This window comes from Pyxicephalus adspersus, chromosome 10 (assembly GCF_032062135.1).
Source record: "Pyxicephalus adspersus chromosome 10, UCB_Pads_2.0, whole genome shotgun sequence".
Taxonomy (NCBI): Eukaryota; Metazoa; Chordata; class Amphibia; order Anura; family Pyxicephalidae; genus Pyxicephalus; species Pyxicephalus adspersus.
Genome location: NC_092867.1, coordinates 49066513 through 49089296, shown reverse-complemented (window position 1 = coordinate 49089296; position 22784 = coordinate 49066513). Strand labels below are relative to the sequence as shown.

The 22784-nt window shown below is 42.6% G+C and overlaps 1 protein-coding gene across 1 annotated transcript in view; it reads right to left on the bottom strand.

Annotated features, from left to right (window-relative positions):
- Window positions 1–14572: 14572 nt before the first annotated feature.
- LOC140339313 (membrane-spanning 4-domains subfamily A member 4A-like) overlaps window positions 14573–22784 on the bottom strand; it is a 65828-nt gene continuing 57616 nt past the window's right edge. Inside the window, exons 6-7 of the mRNA XM_072423938.1 lie at window positions 16204–16314; window positions 14573–14908 (exon numbers count right to left, since the gene is read on the bottom strand). Coding sequence (XP_072280039.1) covers window positions 14816–14908; window positions 16204–16314 — 204 coding nt within the window. The 3' untranslated portion in view covers window positions 14573–14815. The remainder of the gene's footprint in view (window positions 14909–16203; window positions 16315–22784) is intronic.

Below are 22784 nucleotides of genomic sequence, written 5' to 3'. Positions count from 1 at the left end.
TGGACTCCAATGCGTTCCGTTACGCATTCCTCTGCGCAAACCCACAGTACGTTATGCCTAAGCGACAGTACTTTGCACAAAAATGTCTTCCTGCTTTGCATGAACACGTGCAGAGCAATGTGTCCATGGCCCTGCAGCACTCTGGCAAGGTGCACCTGACAAAGCTTCTGGCAAGGTGCACCTGACAACTGACAGTTGGTCGAGCAAGCATGGAGTGGGAAGATATATTTCCTTTACAGCTCACTGGGTAACTTTGGTGGCAGCTGGGGAAGATGCAGCTTCAGCAAGGCCTGCATACCTACCTCCGCCCAGAGCACATCGCCATGTGATTTCCTCCTTAACCTCCACTTCCACCTCCTTCTTTGAATCTTGTGCCTCAACCTCTTCCTCCAGGGACACTTTGCCGTGGAGACCCAGAACCAGCACCTCCCATTCGGCAGCATCTGTTAAGCACCAGCACCAACCTGCAGTTTGCTATTTCGGTGCACAATTCCGACGTTGCCATGTAGTCCTGAAGTTGCTGGGTTCCCTCAGCCACGGGCACAGCCATTCTAAGTGCCTTGCGGGAGAAGGAGGAGAAATGGCTAACTCCCAACAGACTTCAGCCAGGCAAGGTCGTGTGTGACAATGGGGCCAATCTACTGGGAGCCCTGCATTGTGGGAAACTCACACACGTACCTTGCCTGGCTCACGTCATGAACCTTATAGTACAGCGCTTCCTTCGGAATTACCCAGGCCTCCAGACGCTGTTACTGAAGGCCAGAAAGTTCTGAGCGCATTTCCGCCGGTCGTACACAGCCAGTGCCAGATTGGTGGAGTTACAGCGAAATCTCAACCTGCCACTGCACCAGTTAATTTGTGATGTTGCCACACATTGGAACTCCACATTTTACATGCTGCAGCGGCTGGCTGAACAACAGAAAACGGCGGTGCATTATGTGGCAGAGTCTGTTTGTTTCAGACGCATACCCACACTACCTTTTTTCAGCCCTGCGGAGTGGCTGCAAATTGAGGACTTGTGCACTACTGTATTGTCACCTTTTGAAGAGGCGACCAGGATGATCAGCAGAGATCAGGCCTGTGTCAGTGACACCATCCCCATCATATGCCTGCTGGAACAGATGATTGTGGATCTTGGACACGACAAGAGCGGACGCTGCAAATATCATCTCAGACATTGGTGCCTATTATGCCTAGTGCACCACCAATCCAGGAAGAGGAGGAGGTGGAAGAGGATGAGGAGGACATTGCAGGCATGGGAGAAGGGGAGGAAGGGGCAGAGGAGGATATTGAGGGTACATGGCATCAATCCACCCAAGCACAAGGCGGCATGTTCTGTGGATGGCAAGACCAGGGGGAGGAGGAGAATGACCCTGTGCTGCTGTTCGACCCACAGGAGTGTGGGTCCAGAATTACCTCAGCTGTGGGTAGTTTGAGCCACATGACATCATTCATGCAGGAGTGCCTAGCCAAAGATCCACGCCATTCAGATCCTTGCCTGCCCAGCAGCAAGTGTGTTATCTGAAAGAGCGTTCAGTGCAGCTGGGGGCGTAGTGAGTGACAAACAGATTCGGCTTTCCACAGAAAATGTCGACCGAATCACTTTTATTAAAATGAATAAGGCTTGTTTTGGCAATGACTTTAACACCCCCTCTGCAGATTGTACTGATTAGTCATCAACTGCTGCAGGGACATCAAGATGTGAAGAGCACGTTCACAGCCTTTCGGCATCTCCTTCTACTCCTCCCCCTCGTGGCCCTCTACCTCTACTCTTTCTCTGAGCTTTATAACTTGCAATGGAGCTGTGTAACTGGCAAATATTTCTTTACCGTGCACCCCCCTCAGGGCCCTCTGCCTTTATCTATTTTGAGGCCTATATCACTTGTAATGGAGCTGTGTGAATAATAATTAAGAAATTTGAATTTTTTAGTAGAGAAATACATACATTTTTCTGACCTTATGGATAGATAGCAAGTGCTATCAAAAATAAATATCTGTATTTTTTTTACAGAAACACAGAATTCAGAATTTTTTCTGGCTTTTTTGATAGCAAGTAGGATCGGAATGAAATATCTTTATTTTTTTTAAAGAAATACAGAAATTTTTATGTTTATAGCATAGTGATATCAGAAATAATTATCTGTATTTTTCTTACAGAAATATAGAAATTTTATGTTTATTTTATGGATAGCAAGTTGCTATCTATGAAAATACACAGAAAATGTTCTGTATTTCTGTAAAAAAAATACAGAGAATTATTTCTGATACCAATTGCTATCTATCAAAATAAAATATATTTTTTTTTATTTCTCTAAAAAAATACAGAGAATTAATTCTGATACCACTTGCTATCTATCAAAATAAACTATCTATCAAAATAAACAAAAAAAATAAACTCTATTTCTGTAAAAAAAATACAGATATTTTATTATGATAGCCCTTCGTATCTTTCCTGAAACCCATAAACAATTCAGTATTTCTCGCCAAAAAATAGAGATATTTTATTCCGATCCCACTTTGCTATATATCTCCAAAGCCATAAAAATGTCTATATTTCTCTTTCAAAAATCTAGATATTTAATTCTGATAGAACTTTATATCGATCCAAAAGGCCATAAAAACTTTGATATTTCTCTAAAGAAAATACAGATCATTAGTTCTTATCCCACTCTGCTATATATCCCTAAAGCCATAAAAATCGATGTATTATTATACAAACAATACAGATATTTAATTCTGATAACACTTGTATCCTAAAACCCATAAAAACGTATGTATTTATGTGAGACAAATAGATATATTTAACTGTGATAGCCCTTGCTAGATATCCACAAGTGATAAAAAATGTATGTATTTCCCCGCGTATTCCACCAGGTCCGTTACCTTTCATGTGGTTTCACTACATAGTAGGTTTTTAAAGTGAGATTTTTGTTAATCCATTAATGTCCCAATTAGCTACAGCTTCTACCCTGTCCATAGAGGTTATGACCTCAACCTCCAATGTGGTCCACGCTCCGTACTAGGGACCAACGCCTCCTACTGCCTGTTACTGCTGCCGCCTTCCCAGTACCCAACCCTAGATGCAAGATACTAATGTACTCCACGATCCGTCTCAGAGCCCACCGCCTCCTCCTCCTGCTTCCAAATGATGCTGCCGTCTGCCATGTACCTGACTTTAGATGCCAGAAACTAATGCCGTCCATACTCCGTCTCAGCCCACCGCCTTCTCCTCCTGCTGTAAATGATGCAGCCACATGCCCAGTACCTGACTTTAGATGCCAGACAATAATGCCGTCGATACTCCGTCTCAAAGCCCACCGCCTTCTCCTCCTCCAGTAAATGATGCTGCCACCTGCCCAGTACCTGACTTTATTTGCCAGACAATAATGCCGTCCATATTCGGTCTCAGAGCCCACCGCCTCCTCCTCCTCCTGTAAATGATGCTGCCACCTGCCCAGTACCTAACTTTATATGCCAGACAATAATGCCGTCCATTTTCCGTCTCAGAGCCCACCGCCTCATCCACTTGCTGTCAATGATGCTGCCGCATGCCCAGTACCTGGCTTTAGATGCCAGACAATAATGCCATCCATACTCCGTCTCAGGGCACACAGCCTTTTCCTCCTCCTGTAAATGACGCTGCCGCCTGCCCAGTACATGACTTTATTTGCTATACAATAATGCCGCCCATATTCTGTCCCAGAGCCCACCGCCTCCTCCTCCTGCTGTAAATGATGCTGCCACCTGCCCAGTACCTGATTTTAGATGCCAGAAACTAATGCCGTCCACACTGCGTCTCAGAGACCACCACCTCCTCCTCCTCCTACTGTAAATGATGCTGCCGCCTGCCCAGTACCTGACTTTACCCTCATCCATTCATGTCTCCAATAGCTACTGCTTCTACACTGTCCAAAAAGGTGATGGCTTTAAATTATAATGCCCTCCTTGCTCCGTCTCAGGGCCCACCACCTCCTCCTCCCAGTAACCAGCTCTAGATGCCAGACTAGACTCCAGCTCAATAGGTCTTCTTTCCCCGCTGATTCCTCCAAGCCCAATGCCTTTCATGTGGTTTCGATATATAGTAGGTAGGGACAGATTGGAATCTCCCTCATCCATTCATGTCTCCAAAAGCTACTGCTTCTACACTGTCCAAAAAGATGATGGCCTTCAATTGTAATGCCCTCCTTGCTCCGTCTCAGGGCCCACCGCCTCCTCCTCCCAGTACCCAGCTCTAGATGCTAGACTAGACTCCAGCTCAACAGGGTCTTCTTTCCCCGCTGATTCCTCCAAGCCCAATCCCTTTCATGTGGTTTCGCTATATAGTAGGTAAGGACAGATTGGAATCTCACTCATCCATTCATGTCTCCAATAGCTACTGCTTCTACACTGTCCAAAAAGGTGATGGCTTTAAATTATAATGCCCTCTTGGCTCCGTCTCAGGGCCCACCGCCTCCTCCTCCCAGTACCCAGCTCTAGAAGCCAGACTAGACTCCAGCTCAACAGGGTCTTCTTTCCCCGATGATTCCTCCAAGCACAATCCCTTTCATCTGGTTTCGCTACATAGTAGGTAGGGACAGATTGGAATCACGCTCATCCATTCATGTCCCCAATAGCTATTGCCTCTACACTGTCCACGTAGGTGATGGCCTTCAATTGTAATGCCCTCCTTGCTCCGTCTCACGGCCCACTTCCTCCTCCTCCCCAGCTCTAGATGCCAGACTAGACTCCAGCTCAACAGGGTCTTCTTTCCCCGCTGATTCCTCCAAGCACAATTCCTTTCATGTGGTTTCGCTACATAGTAGGTAGGGACAGATTGGAATCTCGCTCATCCATTCATGTCTCCAATAGCTACTGCCTCTACACTGTCCAGGTAGGTGATGGCCTTCAATTGTAATGCCCTCCTTACCCGAATAACAACCTGAATTTTTCCCCCATTGACTTTAATGGAGTTCGAATTCGATGGATGTTCGAATTCGATCACCCGAATAATTATGCATTATCCGACCGAATAGCGGTCAAATCGAATAGTGAGCTGTTCGACCAACACTGCATATTACCCTTAGCCCTAAAAAAAATATGTGTGCTGTTCAAATGTTTAAAACATCTATATGCGCTAAGAAAAAAGCATATTTTAAAATCACTTATTTCTTTCCTGTTGGGCAAGACGATGCCTGATCGGAGGAGCCACCTGTGGGGAAATCTTGCGACTGTCCGCGCGCGGACCCTCGGCTTTGCCATCAGACTAGATTTTCCCACAAGGAAAACACGTTCTTGTTTGCTTCTTATAGATAAATATATGTATATGTGTGTGTGTATATATATATATATATATATATTTATATATATATATATATATATATATATAATTGTAATTACTATAGTTATAATAATAATAAAAAAATTATATATATATATGTTTTGCTTCATATGCACTCATGTATGTATAGACATGTGTGCACATAAAGCCAAACATGTATGTTTGCATTTAGATGTGTGTACATATACATAGAAAAGAGAAATTATAAGAAGAAATAGGCAAAGAGGGTTTTTTGGACCATATTGCTTCACATTCCAAAGATTGCCTATTTCTTCCTTTGATTTTGAATATCATGGGCTTGGCTACAAGCAAAATTCATGGAGCATATTGCTTCTGGTTAAAAGGAATCCACCTTTATGTGCTTCCACTACCAAGCTGAGGTGAGTAAGTCAATTATATATAGTGGGCCAACATCTAAATCTGCAAAAACACCCTGAAGGGATTAAAATGCAAGAAAACGTTTGGCACAAAGTAGATTTGGCCTTGGAACTTTGATATACTAGTACTATTTGTTTTGTGTAAACACCTTAATAATGCATACACTCCAGTATTTATAACCATTAAGTTAAGCAACAACACAACATCCGTTCATTTCTAAGAGTGAGAGACCCTGCTTGTGAGCTTGGCAATGTGCTTTGATGTTGTGCTTGGCAACCTGGACCTCCTTCCATCACCATTGGGTGTGTTAAAATGAGTATGCAACTCAGTGGACAACTAATTGACAACCAGTTTGGACAGCAAGTGGAAGTGTGTTTGTATACAATAGTGCTAAGATCAGGCAGCACAGCACAATGACAACAAACCTATACCACAACTAAAAATGAACACAGGAGTTGTGTGGGAATAAATCAACAGTAGTGCAAATGTCAGGCTATAAAAAAAATAAAACAAAAAAAAAATCATGACAATTTATTCAGAAAAAGAATATGCACATAATACATTCAAATACCAATATGTGACAGGAGTAGTAGACCAGTATGTGTAGGAGTTTGGATTGGAAACCATGCAGACATTTGCACTCAATACTTGTTAAAAAAATGACAAAACATTGCTGAAGAATTGCTAAACTACAGAAACTGGCATTACAAACCAGCACAAAAACATTGCAGCAACAGATGAAGCTAACAATCATGAGGATTACAAAAAATCACATCAATGCATACCATCCAAGCAAACTTAAAAAAAACATCAAGCATTAAAGATTCAAACTGACCTGTAAAATGGACTGGAAATGCGCACAGAACAGGGCGCAGGTGTGCGCTAATCAACTGCTATCACCTCATCATTGAGGTTAACATCTCTTTCTGAATCACGTAGCTGAAAATTAATTGCCTTAATTGGCGTATTCGAGATCTTTGCAGGAAACCGGCAGGCGAGTTCACTAGAACTCGGGCCTGACTCGCGCTAATAGAGGTCACTGACCGACGCCAATGTACGCGCATTTCATGGAGCTGTGTGACTCATAATTAAATATTTGTATTTTTAGTAGAGAAATACATTTTTCTGTTGTTTTGGATAGATAGCAAGTGGTATCAAAAATAAATATTTGTCTTTTGTTTTACAGAAATACAGAAGTTTTTTTGGCTTTTTTGATTGATAGCAAGTAGGATCAGAATGAAATATCTGTATTTTTTTTTAAAGAACTACATAAATGTTTCTGTTTTTTTTAATAGATTGTAAGTGGTATCAGAATGAAATATCTGTATTTTTTTACAGAAATACAGACATTTTTATGGGTTTATTGATAGCAAGTGGTATCAGAATTAAATATCTGTATTTTTCTTTTAAATGTCTGTATTTCTGTAGAAAAATACAGATATTGCATTCTGATTCTACTTGCAATCTATCAAAATAAACAGAAAAATTTCTGTATTTCTGTAAAAAAACATACAAATATTAAATTATGATACCACTTGCTATCTATTAAAAAGCCATAAAAATGTCTGTATTTCAGTAAAAAAATACAGATTTTTATTTCTGATACCACTTCGATCTATCAAAATAAACAGAACATTTTCTGTATTTCTGTAAGAAAAATACCGATATTTAATTCTGATACCACTTGCTATCTATCAAAAAAGACATTTCTATGGTATCTACCCTAAAACCCATAAAAAATTCAGTATTTCTCTTCAAAAAATACAGATGTTTCATTCTGATCCCACTTTGCTATATATCTCCAAAGCCAAAAAATTTCTATATTTCTCTCCCAAAAATCTAGATTGTTTAATTCTGATAGCACTTGGTATCAATCTAAAAGACTATAAAAAAATTCTATATTTCTCTACAGAAAATACAGATCTTTAGTTCTGATCCCACTTTGCTATAAATCCCTAAAGCCATAAAAATTGATGTATTACTCAAACAATACAGATATTTAATTCTTATAGCACTTGATAGTTGGTATCTATCCAAAAGGTCATAAACAATTATATATTTTTCTCCAAAAAATACAGATATTTTATTCTGATAGCACTTGGTATGTATCCTAAAACCCATAAAATGTATTTATTTATGTGAAACAAATACAGATATTTAACTGTGATAGCACTTGCTAGATATCCACAAATGATAAATGAAATGATTTTATGGATAAATATAGAAATTTTTTCTGTCTTTTGTGATATATTACAAGAGTTATAATTTAGGATACCTCTAGCAATCTATCACAAAAAACTAAAACTGTCTGTATTTCTGTAAAAAAAAATACAGATATTTTATTAAGATAGCACTTGGTATCTATCCTAAAACCCATAAAAAATTCAGTATTTCTCTTCAAAAAATAGAGATATTTCATTCCGATCCCACAGCTATATATCTCAAAAGCCATAAAAATTTCTATATTTCTCTACCAAAAATCTAGATATTTAATTCTGATAGCACTTTGTATCGATCCAAAAGACCATAAAAAATTCTATATTACTCTACAGAAAATACAGATCTTTAGTTCTGATCCCACTTTGCTATATATCCCTAAAGCCATAAAAATTGAGGTATTATTATACAAACAATGCAGAAATTTAATTCTGATAACACTTGGATATGTATCCTAAAATCCAAAAAAAGGTATGTTTTTATGTGATTTCACTAGATAATAGTTATAGAAAGTGTGATTTTCGTTAATTCATTCATGTCTCAATTAGCTACAACTTCTACACTGTCCATAGAGGTGATGGCCTAAACCTCCAATGAAGTCCACGCTCCATCACAGGGCCCACCGCCTCCTACTACTGCTGTTACTGCTTCCGCCTTCCCAGTACTAACTCTAGATGCAAGATACTTATGCCGTCCACACTTTGTCTCAGAGCCCACCACCTCCTCCTCCTCCTGCTATAAATGATGCTGCCACCTGCCCAGTACCCGACTTTAGATGTCAGATATTAATGCCGTCCATGCTCCGTCTTAGAGCCCACCAACTCCTCCTCCTCCTGCTGTAAATGATGCTGCCACCTGCCCAGTACTTGACTTTAGATGCCAGATACTAATGCCGTCCATGCTCCGTCTCAGAGCCCACCTCCTCCTCCTGCTGTAAATGAAGCTGCCGCCTGCCTAGTAACAAACTCTGGATGCCAGATACTAATGCCGTCCACACTCCTCCTCAGAGCCCACCGCCTCCTCCTACTCCTCCTCTTGCTGTAAATGATGCTGCCGCCTGCCCAGTACTTGACTTTAGATGCCAGATACTAATGCCGTCCACGCTCCGTCTCAGAGCCCACCTCCTACTCCTGCTGTAAATGAAGCTGCCGCCTGCCCAGTACCAAACTCTAGATGCCAGATACTAATGCCGTCCACACTCCTTCTCAGAGCCCACCGCCTCCTCCTCTTGCTGTAACTGATGCTGCTACCTGCCCAGTACCCGACTGCAGATGCCAAATACTAATGCCATCCACACTCTGTCTCAGAGCCCACCGCCTCCTCCTACTCCTCCTCTTGCTATAACTGATGCTGGCACCTGCCCAGTACCTGACTGTAGATGCCAGATACTAATGCCATCCACACTCCTTCTCAGAGCCCACCGCCTTCTCCTCCTGCTGTAAATGATGCTGCCGCTTGCCCTGTACCCGACTCTAGATGCCGGATACTAATGCCGACTACACTCCGTCTCAGAGCCCACCCCCTCCTCCTCCTGCTGTAAATGATGCTGCCGCCTGCCCAGTACCCGACTGTAGATGCCAGATACTAATGTTGTCCACACTCCTTCTCAGAGCCCACCACCTTCTCCTCCTGCTGTAAATAATGCTGCCGCTTGCCCAGTACCCCACTCTAGATGCCAGATACTAATGCCGACTACACTCCGTCTCAGAGCCCACCCCCTCCTCCTCCTCCTGCTGTAAATGATGCTGCCGCCTGCCCAGTACCCGATGATAGATGCCAGATACTAATGCCATCTACGCTCCGTCTCAGAGCCCACCGCCTCCTCCTCCTCATGCTGTAAATGAAGCTGCCGCCTGCCCAGTAACAAACTCTAGATGCCAGATACTAATGCCGTCCACACTCCGTCTCAGAGCCCACCACATCCTCCTCTTGCTGTAACTGATGCTGCCAACAGCCCAGTATTCGACTGTAGATGCCAGATACTAATGCCATCCACACTCCATCCCAGAGCCCACCGCCTGCTCCTCCTCCTGCTGTAAATGATGCTACCGTCTTCCCAGTACCAAACTGTAGATGCCAGTTACTAATGCAGTCCACACTCCATCTCAGAGCCCTCCGCCGCCTCCTCCTGCTGTAAATGATGCTACCTTCTGCCCAGTACCAAACTGTAGATGCCAGTTACTAATGCCGTCCACGCTCCGTCTCAGAGCGCACCGCCTCCTCCTTCTGCTGTAAATGATGCTGCCACCTGCACAGTACCAAACTCTAGATGCCAAATACTAATGTCGTCCACACTTCGTCCTAGGGCCCACCACCTTTGAATCATGCTGTTACTGCTGCTGCCTGCCTAGTACCCAACTCTGGATGCCAATTACTAATGCCGTCCACACTCCGTCTTAGTGCTAAAAGCCTCCTCCTGATGCTGTTACTGCTGCTGCCCAGTACCCAACTCTAGATGTCAGTTAATAATGCCGTCCATACTTCGTCTCAGGGCCCACCCCCTCCTTCTTCTGCTGTTAATGATGCTCTTGCCTGCCCAGTACCCTACTCTAGATGCCAGTTACTAATGCCGTCCCCACTTTGTTTTAGAGCCCACCACCTTTTCCTCCTGCTGTTACTGCTGCCGCCTTCCCAGTACCCAGCTGTAGATTCCAGTTAACAACGCTGTCCATGCCGCATTTTACATAGTTACAGCTAGCAGATAGGAAAAGGCAGTCCCCTACACAGCAATGTCTCCAGTAGCTAAAGCTTCTACACTGTCCATATAGGTGATAGCCTCAAACAATAATGCCGTCCTTGCTCCGTCTCAGGTCCTACCGCCTCCTCCTCCCAGTACCCATCTCTAGATGCCAGTTAACAATGCCATCCACACTACTCAGGGCTCATCAGCTACTCCGTCTTCTGCTGTTACTGATGCTGCTTCCTGCCCAGTACCCTACTCTAGATGCCAGTTACTAATGCCGTCCACACTTTGTCTCAGAGCCCACCACCTCTTCCTCCTGCTGATACTGCTGCCGCCTTCCCAGTACCCAGTACCCAGTTGTAAATGCCAGTTAACAACGCTGTCCATGCCGCATTTTACAAAGTTATAGCTGGCAGATATTAAAAGGCAGTCCCCTATACAGCAATGTCTCCAGTAGCTACAGTTTCTACACTGCCCCTATAGGTGATGGCCTCAAGCACTAATGCTACTCTTCCTGCTATTACTGCTGCTGCCTGCCCACTCCCCAGTACCCAGCTCTAGACGCCAGACTAGACTCAAGTTGAACAGGATTTTCTTTCCCCGCTGATTGTGGAAGGCATTAGTAACTGGCATCTAGAGCTGGGTGTAGTGCATCTTTAATGACACCCCGAAGTGTGTAGTGGAAGTATGTAATCTCAAATTTGTGATTGAATGTAGGAGGCCACATCTTCTGCTTCATCCATCGGTACCACGCTTTATTGGACTGAATTTCTGTGTATGTTACTCCGGAACTGGGAAGTGGGACAGCAGTCCCTCTATATATGTTGGGGGGTTGAGATGGGAGACACCGGTATATTTAATGGGAACTGAGAGGTCCTGGATGACCACATTGAGCCATGAAGTTATTGAGCTCAGCAGACGTCCGGAGAATTCTCCACAACAAGTATGTGGCCGTCTTGGGAGATTCACAAATCCGTCAACAAGGATCCTGTGAAAATACTGCAGAATGATGAGTTTCGAACTGAGAAGCAGCTCAAAGAGAAGGGTGAGATGTCATTTGAAAATGACACGTTGGGGGATCTCTGGGTGAAATGCACAATGGCATCATTTACCGCCAAGTGCGTCATTACAGAACTGACCACCACCTTGTACGGTTCTATTTCCTGACCCGTGTTTCTTCGGAGTACTTAGAGAGTGTGCTGGCCAATTTCCAACATGGACCTCAGCCCGACGTTGTCATCATCAACTCGTGTATTTAGGATGTTATCAGGTATCATGAGCAATCACTGCAAATGTACAAAACCAACCTAGACCACCTGTTTATTCGGCTCACCGAGGGGCTGAGCCCCAAATGAGCCACAAATTTTAATGTCCATGTTTGTTGGATTCAAAGCTGGTGAAGTTCTAGAGTACTCAATTCCTAATGTGCGATGGGAAATCATGGAAGGGAGTTTCTACAGCGCCACACTGGCAGATTTGCACCAATTGGATGTGATTGACATGCCCTTCCACTCACGCTTCGAGCTGCGCTCAAGAGTTAAAGATGCCAGCCACTCGAATCAGCTGGCTCATCAGAAGTATACCTGCATTCTGATGGCTCATATTGATTAAGCCTGGATGTGCAGCAGGAACAGCAGGAACAGGAGGTGGTGGGCTCTGAGACAGAGCATGGACAGCATTGGTAACTGGCATCTAGAGCTGGGTACTGGCATCTAGAGCTGGGTACTGGCATCTAGAGCTAAGTACTGGGCAGTGGGCAGGCAGCAGCAGTAAGAGCAGGAGGAGTAACACAGCCATGCACACTACGTCTCAGGGCCCACCGCCACTGTAGGGACAGTGGAAATCTCATGCGTCCCAATAGCTACACCTTCTACACTGTCAATAAAGGATGATGGCCTCAAGCTGTAATATCGTCCTTGCTCTGTCTCAGGGCACACTGCCTCCTCCTCCTCCTCCTGCTGTTGCTGCTGCCGCCTGCCCAGTGCCCAGCTCTAGATGGCAGTTACCAATGCTGTCCACACTCTGTCTCAGGGCCTGTCGCCTCCTTCTCATGCTGTTACTGCTGCCGCCTGCCCACTGCCCAGTACCCAGCTCTAGCTGCCAGACTAGACTCAAGTTCAACAGGGTGTTCTTTCCCCGCTGATTCCGCCAAGCCCGTTCCGTTTCATGTGGTTTCGCTACATAGTAGGTAGGGACAGATTGGAATCTCGTTCATCCATTCATGTCTCCAATAGCTACAACTTCTACACTGTCCATATAGGTAATGGCCTCAACCTTTAATGCCGTCCTTGCTCCTTCTCAGGGCCCACCGCCTCCTCCTCATGCTGTAACTGATGCCGCCTGCCCAGTACCCAGCTCTGCATGCCAGTTACCAATGCTGTCCACGATCCATCTCAGGGCCCACCTCCTCCTCCTCCTGCTGTTGCCACCTGTCAGTACTCCATTCATAAATATGGCATTACAGCCATCTAGGTGGCATTGATGATGCACTACACCCAGCTCTAGATGCCAGTTACCAATGCGGTCCCCGCTCCGTCTCAGTGCCCACCACCTCCTCCTCCTGCTGCTGCGACCTGTCACTTGTAATTTATAACAGAGCTGTCTAGCTGGCTAATTTTTTGACTGAAAAACCCCCCTGAGACCTCTGCCTGTACTCTGAAGCCTGTATATGGCTTGTAACAGAGCGGTGAAACCTGGTGGCTAATTTTTGGACCAGAGGAACCCCCTTGTGTCCCTCTCTGCCTCTACTCGGAGACTGTATAAAACCCGGCATGTTCCCTTGACCGCCCCATAAAATGGCCTTGCCAGCAACAGAAAAAAAGACTTTCTTATTTTTTTTTTACTTGTACAGTGTTGTGCAGAGCTGGGGGAGTCTTGACATGTCTTTTCAAATGTATTTATAGGCTGTAGAAGCTAAACACAGTCCAGAAAAACAATCCAAAATTTTCCCCCATTGACTTTAATGGAGTTCGAATTTGACGTTCAATCACCCGAAATATTATGTATTATTAGCGAATAGCGGTCGAATCGAATAGTGAGCTGTTCGACCAACACTAGTAAAGAGTGAACACCAGTCAAGAGTCAGGGTGTATTATCTTCTTTCTTCAATGTGTTTTTTTCTAAATTTCCAATATAAATTTTATTTTTTTTTAATTTATTTTATTATTATAATTATATTTACAATACTTTTTTTTACAATTATTTATTTTCTCTTACCGGTTCACTTTGATTAATGAGTCAGTTGATTACCGACTCATGTCAGTGCCGAAAGAGTTTGTAAAATTCTGCCTGGCATAGATAAAGCGCCTTACTTCATACGTTATCTTATGTGTGCAATAACAGTCAGATTTGTTACACCAGATTGTTAATTATCACCTTTTATGTAATATACATTTAGTGTACATGCTACTTAAATATACCAAATCCTGAATGATTTTACAATGTATAACTGTTATTTACAGCCTTGTAGCCCCCCTGGTTGATTCTATCTCACTCAACGTCGAATCTCCATCCCACATCCAGTTAATCTCATTTGAATTAACATATGGAATGGAACAAAACACCTCTATACTCCATTCCCTCGTCTGTGCCAACATTTTTTTCTGTTTTTTCCTTCTTTGGCATTTAAGTTATCTTGATTGTCTGCCTTTGATGATGTAACACTTTTCTGAAAATGTCCTTAAATGACTCTGGGCCTTTACCCACCTTACCTATTTACCAACAGTGGCTATAAAACTCTCTTGTTGTGTCTATTGTTAAATTTGCTTTGGTCACTAAGTGAAATACTGACAGCTCTCAATGGAAATCAGTTACTGGACTTTGGAGGGAAAAATTATCAACAAAAGAAAATATCACCTACCTACTGTATAAAGCATATCCTTTTAAAGGATATTTTTAGAAGTTCTTCTCTTCAACTTTGAACTTCAGGTATGAATTCCTGGTATCCACAGTATCAAAGAAATTTGGAAACATACCTCTGTTTTTTCATGATTGCATTTATAAGGAAAAGAAGGGTGATACAATCCACCAACATCAATTAAAAAAACAGTATTTTAAATGCACAGACCTTTCAATTATAGATAGAAAAAATGGAGCTGTACTAGTTCCAATTCTCCTAAACAGTTGATGCCTAACCTTATAGAATACATCCTTTCATTGACACAAATGGTTTCTAATCAATTTACAAGAAAACTAAAATGTTAATTTCAATTAAGATAGAATTAAGCAAAAGAGCCATTTATGCTGCCTTCAGGATTTTCATGTGAGAGGGGCTCAGGCATTGCCACCGAAATCTCATTCTTGATCAGAAACTTCTGTGAAAACAAAATAAAGAAAAAATGTTCATTTATTAATATAAAAACCTAAATTAGATAATTCTTGGTGCAATCAAGGTGATGGAGAAGGAAGCTAGGCATTGCCTATGTATGCCCTAACTTTCAACAAAAGTGAAAGGGGGACTAAACCTGTTTTCAAAAAAAATTGCGAACAAGTGATGTCCCTTCTGCAATAAAATACTCCTAACTGCCTGATCACAGTTTTTAATTATTCAAAATTTTTCTACATTTACTTGTCCCTGTTCCATAAAGGGTCAACATCTACTTCTCTTCCTGGTTCCAATCTCTGGCTATCTCCATTGGGTACGCTAGGATGATGTTTTACCCATGCATGCGGATGAGTTTATTCAATCCAAGCATCTCTGGCAGATGCCAAGGTACCCACATTTTTCTAAACAAAAAGGAGCAATCAGGAAGGTAATTGTAAGGCCCTGGTCAGTACCAGTATTCTCCAGACACCAGTCCCCCAATCTAACACCACAGTCTTCACCTATAGCAGACCTCGTAGACTGGTAACACCTGTTCAGCCTCAGAGACTGGTTGCGTCTCCCAGGACTTGGTTGCCCCCAGGAAAGGACAGTACAGAATTACCAGGGAATCCAGAAACAAGCCGAAGTCAAACACATAGGATCAGTCCACCAAACGAGGTACAAAGGAAAAGGCACAAGCAGAGTCGGAGTCACAGGCAAAGGTTGGTCCAGGCTGAGTTCAAGCAGATTGCCAGGAACAGACAAAGGTCAGCAACAGAAAAACACTAAAATCTCTCCAGCACAGATAAGCCCAGCTAAACGCTATACCAGGCACTAGTGACTGGGAGCAAAGAGGCTTTAATGTCCCCGGCAGCCAATACCAGTGCAGGGCTAAGTCAGGAGCTGATCAGCCACTAGAATCCCCTTCAGCTGTGTACAGCCTAACAAGGGGTGCTGGGGATGCCATAAAACCTTCAGGCTGCACAGCTAAAGGGAAGCAGGGGCTGCTTCTATTTTAGTTCTCCTGGCTGCTGTAAATGGCATCTCTGGACAGAACAAACAGTGTTTAATATTGCGATGGCTCACAGCACGTTGGCCAGATGCTTTCCTAACAGTAAGTGTGAATTATTGCAGGATGGACATTGCCAGTCCCTTTCTGGAATACAGACCTATAGACTACCTATATAGACTTGCATTTTTTTTCAAAACTATAGTTCCACTTTACCATCCTGCTATTTAAAATATAAGAGGACACACTGGAACTCTTCTACAGAACCTAAATGCTGATGTACAACTGGTCCTTACCTGGGGTGCAAGAGTCATTGAATGGAATCCAAACAAAGACAAGTAAATGGCTACTGAGAACATCAAGAGATCGGATAACAGAAGTGTAATAAGAACAAAGTATCCACCAGCCTGTAAAAACAAAATTGGAAAACATTAGTACTGTAACATTCTACAATTACCTGTTCATTGTGCCAGTAAGGCCTTTACACAAGATTTTATTTGTGTCTCTTTAGGTAACATTATTGTCAATCTATTTTTTTCTTCCTTTTCAATGGACATGGCTTAGACAAATGGTCTAGCCAGTAAATCATTAAAATTTACTTTTAAGGTTCTTCTATGGACATTTATTTATTGCTCATTAACTTAGTTTCTTGCCATTTTGGCAACTTTGAGGGATATGCAAATATTATTTTTTTTAATTGGTTATGTGTTGGGTTTATTTTCTTTGATTTCCCTAGCATCAGTTACTGCGTGGAAGTGGAATGTTGACAGTTTCATTAGAATCATACCATACTGGTTTGGAGAATTTTCTGATTTGTGCCTCATTGTTGCTGACATACACACTGAACCACTTTGTTTGGTAGTGTATGTACCCAAGCATAACTTTACTGTCATTGTAAAAACAAAACAAAACACATAAAACAAAAAAAAAAAAAAGAACCACAGGGCATGAGGAACAAACTGGCTAGGCTTGAAAACTTAGATAATAAACAACACAATTGTGTGGGGCACAAGGTCTCCAATGTTATCTAATAAAGTTATCCTAACTCTGTTACGTAATAAATAAATATAATATCGGTAGTCTTAGATGTTAATTTACCTCCTGACACAGGAAGGACTCTTTCCCCTTCCTTCCCATTTAAGTGGGCTTGGGGTTCCCTTCCTTAGTTGGGCACTAATATCCCAGCCAACCTTAATGGTGGACCTGAATTTCTTACCGCTCCTTAACACTATATGCAGGGAACTCCAGGGGTGGCGGCAACAAGTCTTTTCCTGGTTTGGGTGCTGTAATATCCTTAAAATGATTATGCCACAACCTTTTATTTGCTACAAACTCTGCCGATGCATGTTCCTCCTCACCTGTTACAAAAAATTAGGTCTGAATCAGGTCTGCTCAACAATTCTTCACTTTGGCTCTCGAAAGAAAGAAGGGGGATAGCTTTCCGAACCTGTTGCTTTATCACAAGGCTGTAAATTTAACCCATTTGGTAGACTGGTGTATACATGCGCAACTTAAAGGATGGGAAGGGTTAGAGGATGCGCTGTCTTCTGTCCAGTTAAGTACTGCTGCCTGGTCTCCATCAGAAGACTGTAGTCTACTTTGCCATCACCCCTTGATAGGGGAGACACTTAAAGTGGCGGCCAAATATTTTCATAGAGAGGGCACTGAGACCTTGCCATCTCCTTTGTCTCCAATACTTGGTCATCCCACGTTCTCCACCAGTAGGAATGACACAATCTTGGATTAAGCAGGGAATTTCTCGGGCCATGCGGAGGAGGATACAGCTCAAACACTTTATTTTCTAGCTCCCGTTCGCACAGAATTTTCATCGATCCCTCACCCTTTTGGAAAATTATGTGTAGCCGGGGACCTTTTGAGAGGTGTATTATCCTATACATATAAAATGCAATTAAAATAAAAGCAACATGGACAGCTTGTTTAACCAAAGGGTTTAACCCTATGTGCCATATCCCAATCAAAAACAAATGCAAAAAGGTAAGTATTAAAGGGACTTTAAAGGCACTGGTCAAATAGTATCACACATATATTAAAAAATAAACCATACGTTTATTCAAATTTGCAATATAAAAAACTGCTGATAAAAACATTACACAGATTTTAGTAACTCCATACAATTTATTGCAGGTATGTGGGCAATTGCGTGTTCAACATATTTCATGAAACATAGTCTGCTTCATCAGGAACCAATCGCCTAGAACATCACAATAATTCATAGTTTTACATACTGGTATTCATTAAAGTACATCTCATAGGAGAAAGAACATGTATATATTTTAAACTCACATTCACTTTTTCCCCCATAAAGTTTGGGTGGCTCTCTGGTAGATAGTACCTCAATCAGGTTGCAGTTAAATCTGGAGTATTTCAATCCACTGGCTGAAATCACAATATGGTCAAGACGAGGAACTTTTCTGTATATAAAGGAAAGCCTGGAGCATGCGAGTGAAAGGAGGATAGCGTAAGGCTGGCATGACAGTGCAGACAGACAGGAAGACTGCGAGGGGTTAATGATTAGGTAATGGCATGTGCAGCACGTGTAGTAGGTGCAGCACGAGGGGAGGGGGAGGAAAAGAAGGAAAGGAAGAGGTACAGGGAAGGGATGAAAGGAGGGGTTAAGTGGGCAATAAAAAGGTCAGGAGTGAGACAATAGGGGTCATTTTGCAAATAATCAGCGAGGAAGAAAGTTTTTCCCACCTCCCCCTCCCTGTTTTTCTTTAAGGTTGGGCGGTTGAGGTCCTCGGGGGAATGGTTTGTTCTGTTGATATTTTGTTGGGGGACCCATCTAAGGTATGGAGTTCCGGTGTGGTAAATTGTTGGTTGGGGGCCTGCACTAGGAGGGGTATGACGTTCCTGAGCTGGTTGGCTGAGCGGCGGGAACAATTGCAGGTTTACGGTGCAGAGCCAAAAAGGTTTTAGAAGTGTTGGGACCTTTAGAGGTCATGTAACCAAATGGTTGGGTGAAATATGGTTGTTTGAAAATTGGTCATATTTGTTATTTATATTATATTTTGTTCAGTTAAAATAATTTTCATTTGTATGGTTATGTAAAGTTTTATTTATATATAGTAATAATATTTAGATGTTATATTTAATATTTATTCTTAATATGTTAATTTATGTTACAATTTTGGTTAATAAAAGGCCTACGGGCCATTTAAGCAACAATTTGTGTGTTTATTTGTGAGTAAGTAAGGGGTAGTGAGGTTGGTATGTAAATTGGGAGGCAGGTGACCAAGATATGTCTTGCCACAGTCAAGAGTTATATTAGAACATTTCTTAACTGAGTGTAATGGACTAAGATCGTTATCAATAACAGTTGTGATTGGGAACCCACTTAAACACCTGTAGTGAGTGATTCCTAATCATTCATTGAGTTTAAGATATACAATTAACACCTGAAGAGTCATTTAATGGTTAAACTGATTCATGCTACATATATCCATCACCATTTTAGAAGTCATTGTGTGTAAAAGTTGATATATATAGACAAAAGTCACACCCTTCCTTCCCAGGCTCTAGATTTAGATATTATATTCACAAAATGGATACAACATGCATAATTTTACTTTATTACTCACAATGGTCATATAAATAATGATATGTGTTTGTATAGCCTGGTAGAAAAACAATCCTTAGAAAACAACTCCCTCAGAATGATATATAACAAGATGATCAAAAAAAGTTATGATGTCTTACCTCACAGAAAACAGTTTTTACTTCACTCCTCAGCATCCTAGTCCATATTATGGCTTTACAGACAGAACTGCTGATCCCAGGTTCTTACCAACATAAATTGTCCCATATAAATGCCTATAATATCAGAAGCGGGGTCCCTCGTGCAGTGGGGAGTGTGAGATCGCCTGTAGCAACAGGGGGTGTTTCAAATAGGAAACAGGGCCAAGAGGTTTAAAGTGCATCAAGGGTTTTATTCACTTAACACTATTTTCACACAAAAACAGGCAAAATAAAACAAACAGCAAAAAAAAAAAAAAAAACTTGGCCACTAACTCACAGTTAGTCCTCTTAACTAGCAATCCAGCTCAACCTAGTGCTGTGCAGGACTCTAAGGGCCTAATCATACATCTTTTGCAACAAAGTCTGTGTCCTTAACCACAGTTCCCAGTTCACATTGGGCCTCCTCCCAGCTCACCAGCCAAGAGAGAGCCACAGGAATAAGCAGGCTGGGAGTTTATATCCCCAGCCTAATTTCCAGGATACATTTCAGGTTAGACCTAATCATATCCAGGCCTCTTTAGCTCCCCCACCTGTCCTAGAAGCTCATTGTCATTTAGCCTGGTACTTCAACCCCACCTTCAGGTCAAAAGAAAAACTGACTAAACAGAAAAATACTCTCTGTATAACCTGTATCTGGGACAAATGTACCTGTCATCCTGGAGGAAACCCTGTGATTTATTTGGCCAGCTGTTACATACCCCCCTTCTTGTTTCAAACTTAGGGTTGGGACACAGGCTGCCAAGTAGGTATGAACCTGAGATAAAGCATCGGCATTCCCTATCCGTACACTAGGATGATGCTTGACAGTAAAACTAAATTCTTGAAGGGCTAAGAACCATCTATTAACCCTCCTGTTAGTCTCATTGTTTTGGGCCTTCCACCGTTAATGGGCCATGATCGGTTATTAGCAGAAACTGTCTGCCCAGCAGATAGTACCTCAAGGAATCAAGTGCCCTTTTCACAGCCAAACATTCTTTTTCAATCGCAGGATAATTTAACTCATGGACCTTTAACTTCTGACTGAGGTAAACAATGGGGTGTTCATCCCCATTTTGAACCTGGGATAGCACTGCTCCAAGTCCGACATCGGACGCATTCGTCTGCGCCAAAACCTCCTTAGAAAAGTCAGGAGAATATAGCACTGGCCTCCTACACAAAGCCTTCCTTAATGCCCCAAATGCAGCTTCTGCTTCTGGGGACCATTTAACCATTACCGATTCGTTCCCTTTTGTCAAATTTGTCAGGGGAACGGCCTGGGATGCAAATTGAGGAATAAAGCGCTTTTATCAGCCGGAGCTCCCCAAGAAAGCACGATCCTGCTTTTTATTAATTGGGTGTGGCCAATTGTGGATGGCCTTCACTTTCTTTTCCTGAGGCTTTATTATTAATTTTCCAATGGTATACCCCAGATATTTGGCTTCTTCCAGTCGAATAGCGCACTTTTTAGGGTTTGCAACAAACCCGGCTTTCCTTTTCCCAGCGCGTTTAGCACTGCCTGAACCTTTACTAAATGCGAGGCCCAATATGCACTATGAATAATTACATCATCCAGGTAGGCCGCAGCATATTTTTGATGGGGTCTGAGTATATTATGCATCACCCGCTGGAACGTAGCTGGAGCATTCTGTAGTCCGAAGGGCATATTTCGATACTGGAATGCTCCGTCAGGAGGTCAGAAAAGCAGTTTTCTCCTTAGCTGACTCAGATAGGGGTATCTGCCAATGTCCTTTGGTAAGATCTAAGGTGGTCATGTATCTAGCATTCCCCAACCGATCAGTCAACTCGTCAAACTTTGTGATCTGATTCAGCTTACGGTAATAATTGCAGAATCTCCAGCTCCCATGTGGTTTGGGAACTAACACAATTGGGCTGGACCAATGGCTATTGGACCAATCGCTATTGGACTCCTCTATAACCCCCAATTCAAGCATTTTTTGAACTTCCTGACGTATTACCTCTTGTCTAGCTTCAGGAATAGGATAGGGTTTTAATCTTACCTTTTCACCTGGAGGGGTGATAATATCATGTGTAGCCATGCATGTTCGTCCAGGCAAGTTGGAGAACATATCCCTATTTTGTAGCACAAAATCTCTCGATTTCTGTTGTTCACTCTTTGACAAGGTGTCTGGTATCCAGACTTCTGGGATTACAGAGTCAGACCAAGCAGGTAGCTCTGTGGTCCTCACAGTTAATACTTCCCTTTCTTTCCATGGTTTCATCAAATTTACATGATAAATTTGCTCTGGTTTCCACCTACCAATTTGGCTAATCTTATAATTAATGTCACTCAGTTTTTCCATTACCTCATAGGCGCCCGGCCATTTGGCTAGGAATTTACTTTCCACCGTGGGAACTAGTACCAAAACTCTATCCCCAGGGGCAAAAAAACAGATACGGGCACCCTGGTTATAAATTCTCTGCTTCGCCAACTGCGCTTGGGCCAGATGTTCTTTAACCAAAGGCATTACCTGCGCAATTCTGTCCTGCATTTGTGGCACATGCTCGATGACACTTCTATGAGGGGAACTTTCACTTTCCCATGTTTCCTTAGCAATATCTAACAGTCCCCTGGGGTGCCTCCCATATAATAATTCAAAGGGAGAGAATAAGGTTGAGGATTGGGGTACCTCCCGGATAGCAAACATCAAATAGGGGAGTAGACAGTCCCAATTTTTCCCGTCTTTATCTACTACCTTCTGCAGCATGTGTTTTAAAGTTTTCTTAAAATGTTCTACTAAGCCGTCTGTTTGAGGGTGATACACCGATGTGCGTAGCTGCGTCACCTTTAGGCGTTTACAAAGCTCTTTAATCACCAGGGACACCCGGGTTCCTTGATCAGTAAGTACCTCTTTGACCATTCCTACTCAGCTGAACACTTAGAACAGCTCCTGGGCTATGGTTTTAGCAGAGGTATTTCGGAGAGGAATTGCCTCAGGATACCGAGTAGCATAGTCAGTTATGACTAGGACATATTGGACCCTAGCTGACTTTAGCAATTGGCCAACTAAATCCATGGCAATCCTCTCAAAACGGGATCTCAATAATGGGGAGGGGAACCAAAGGGCTACAAAGATGTGGCATTGGGGCAGACAATCTGACATACAGGACAGGAAGCACAGTA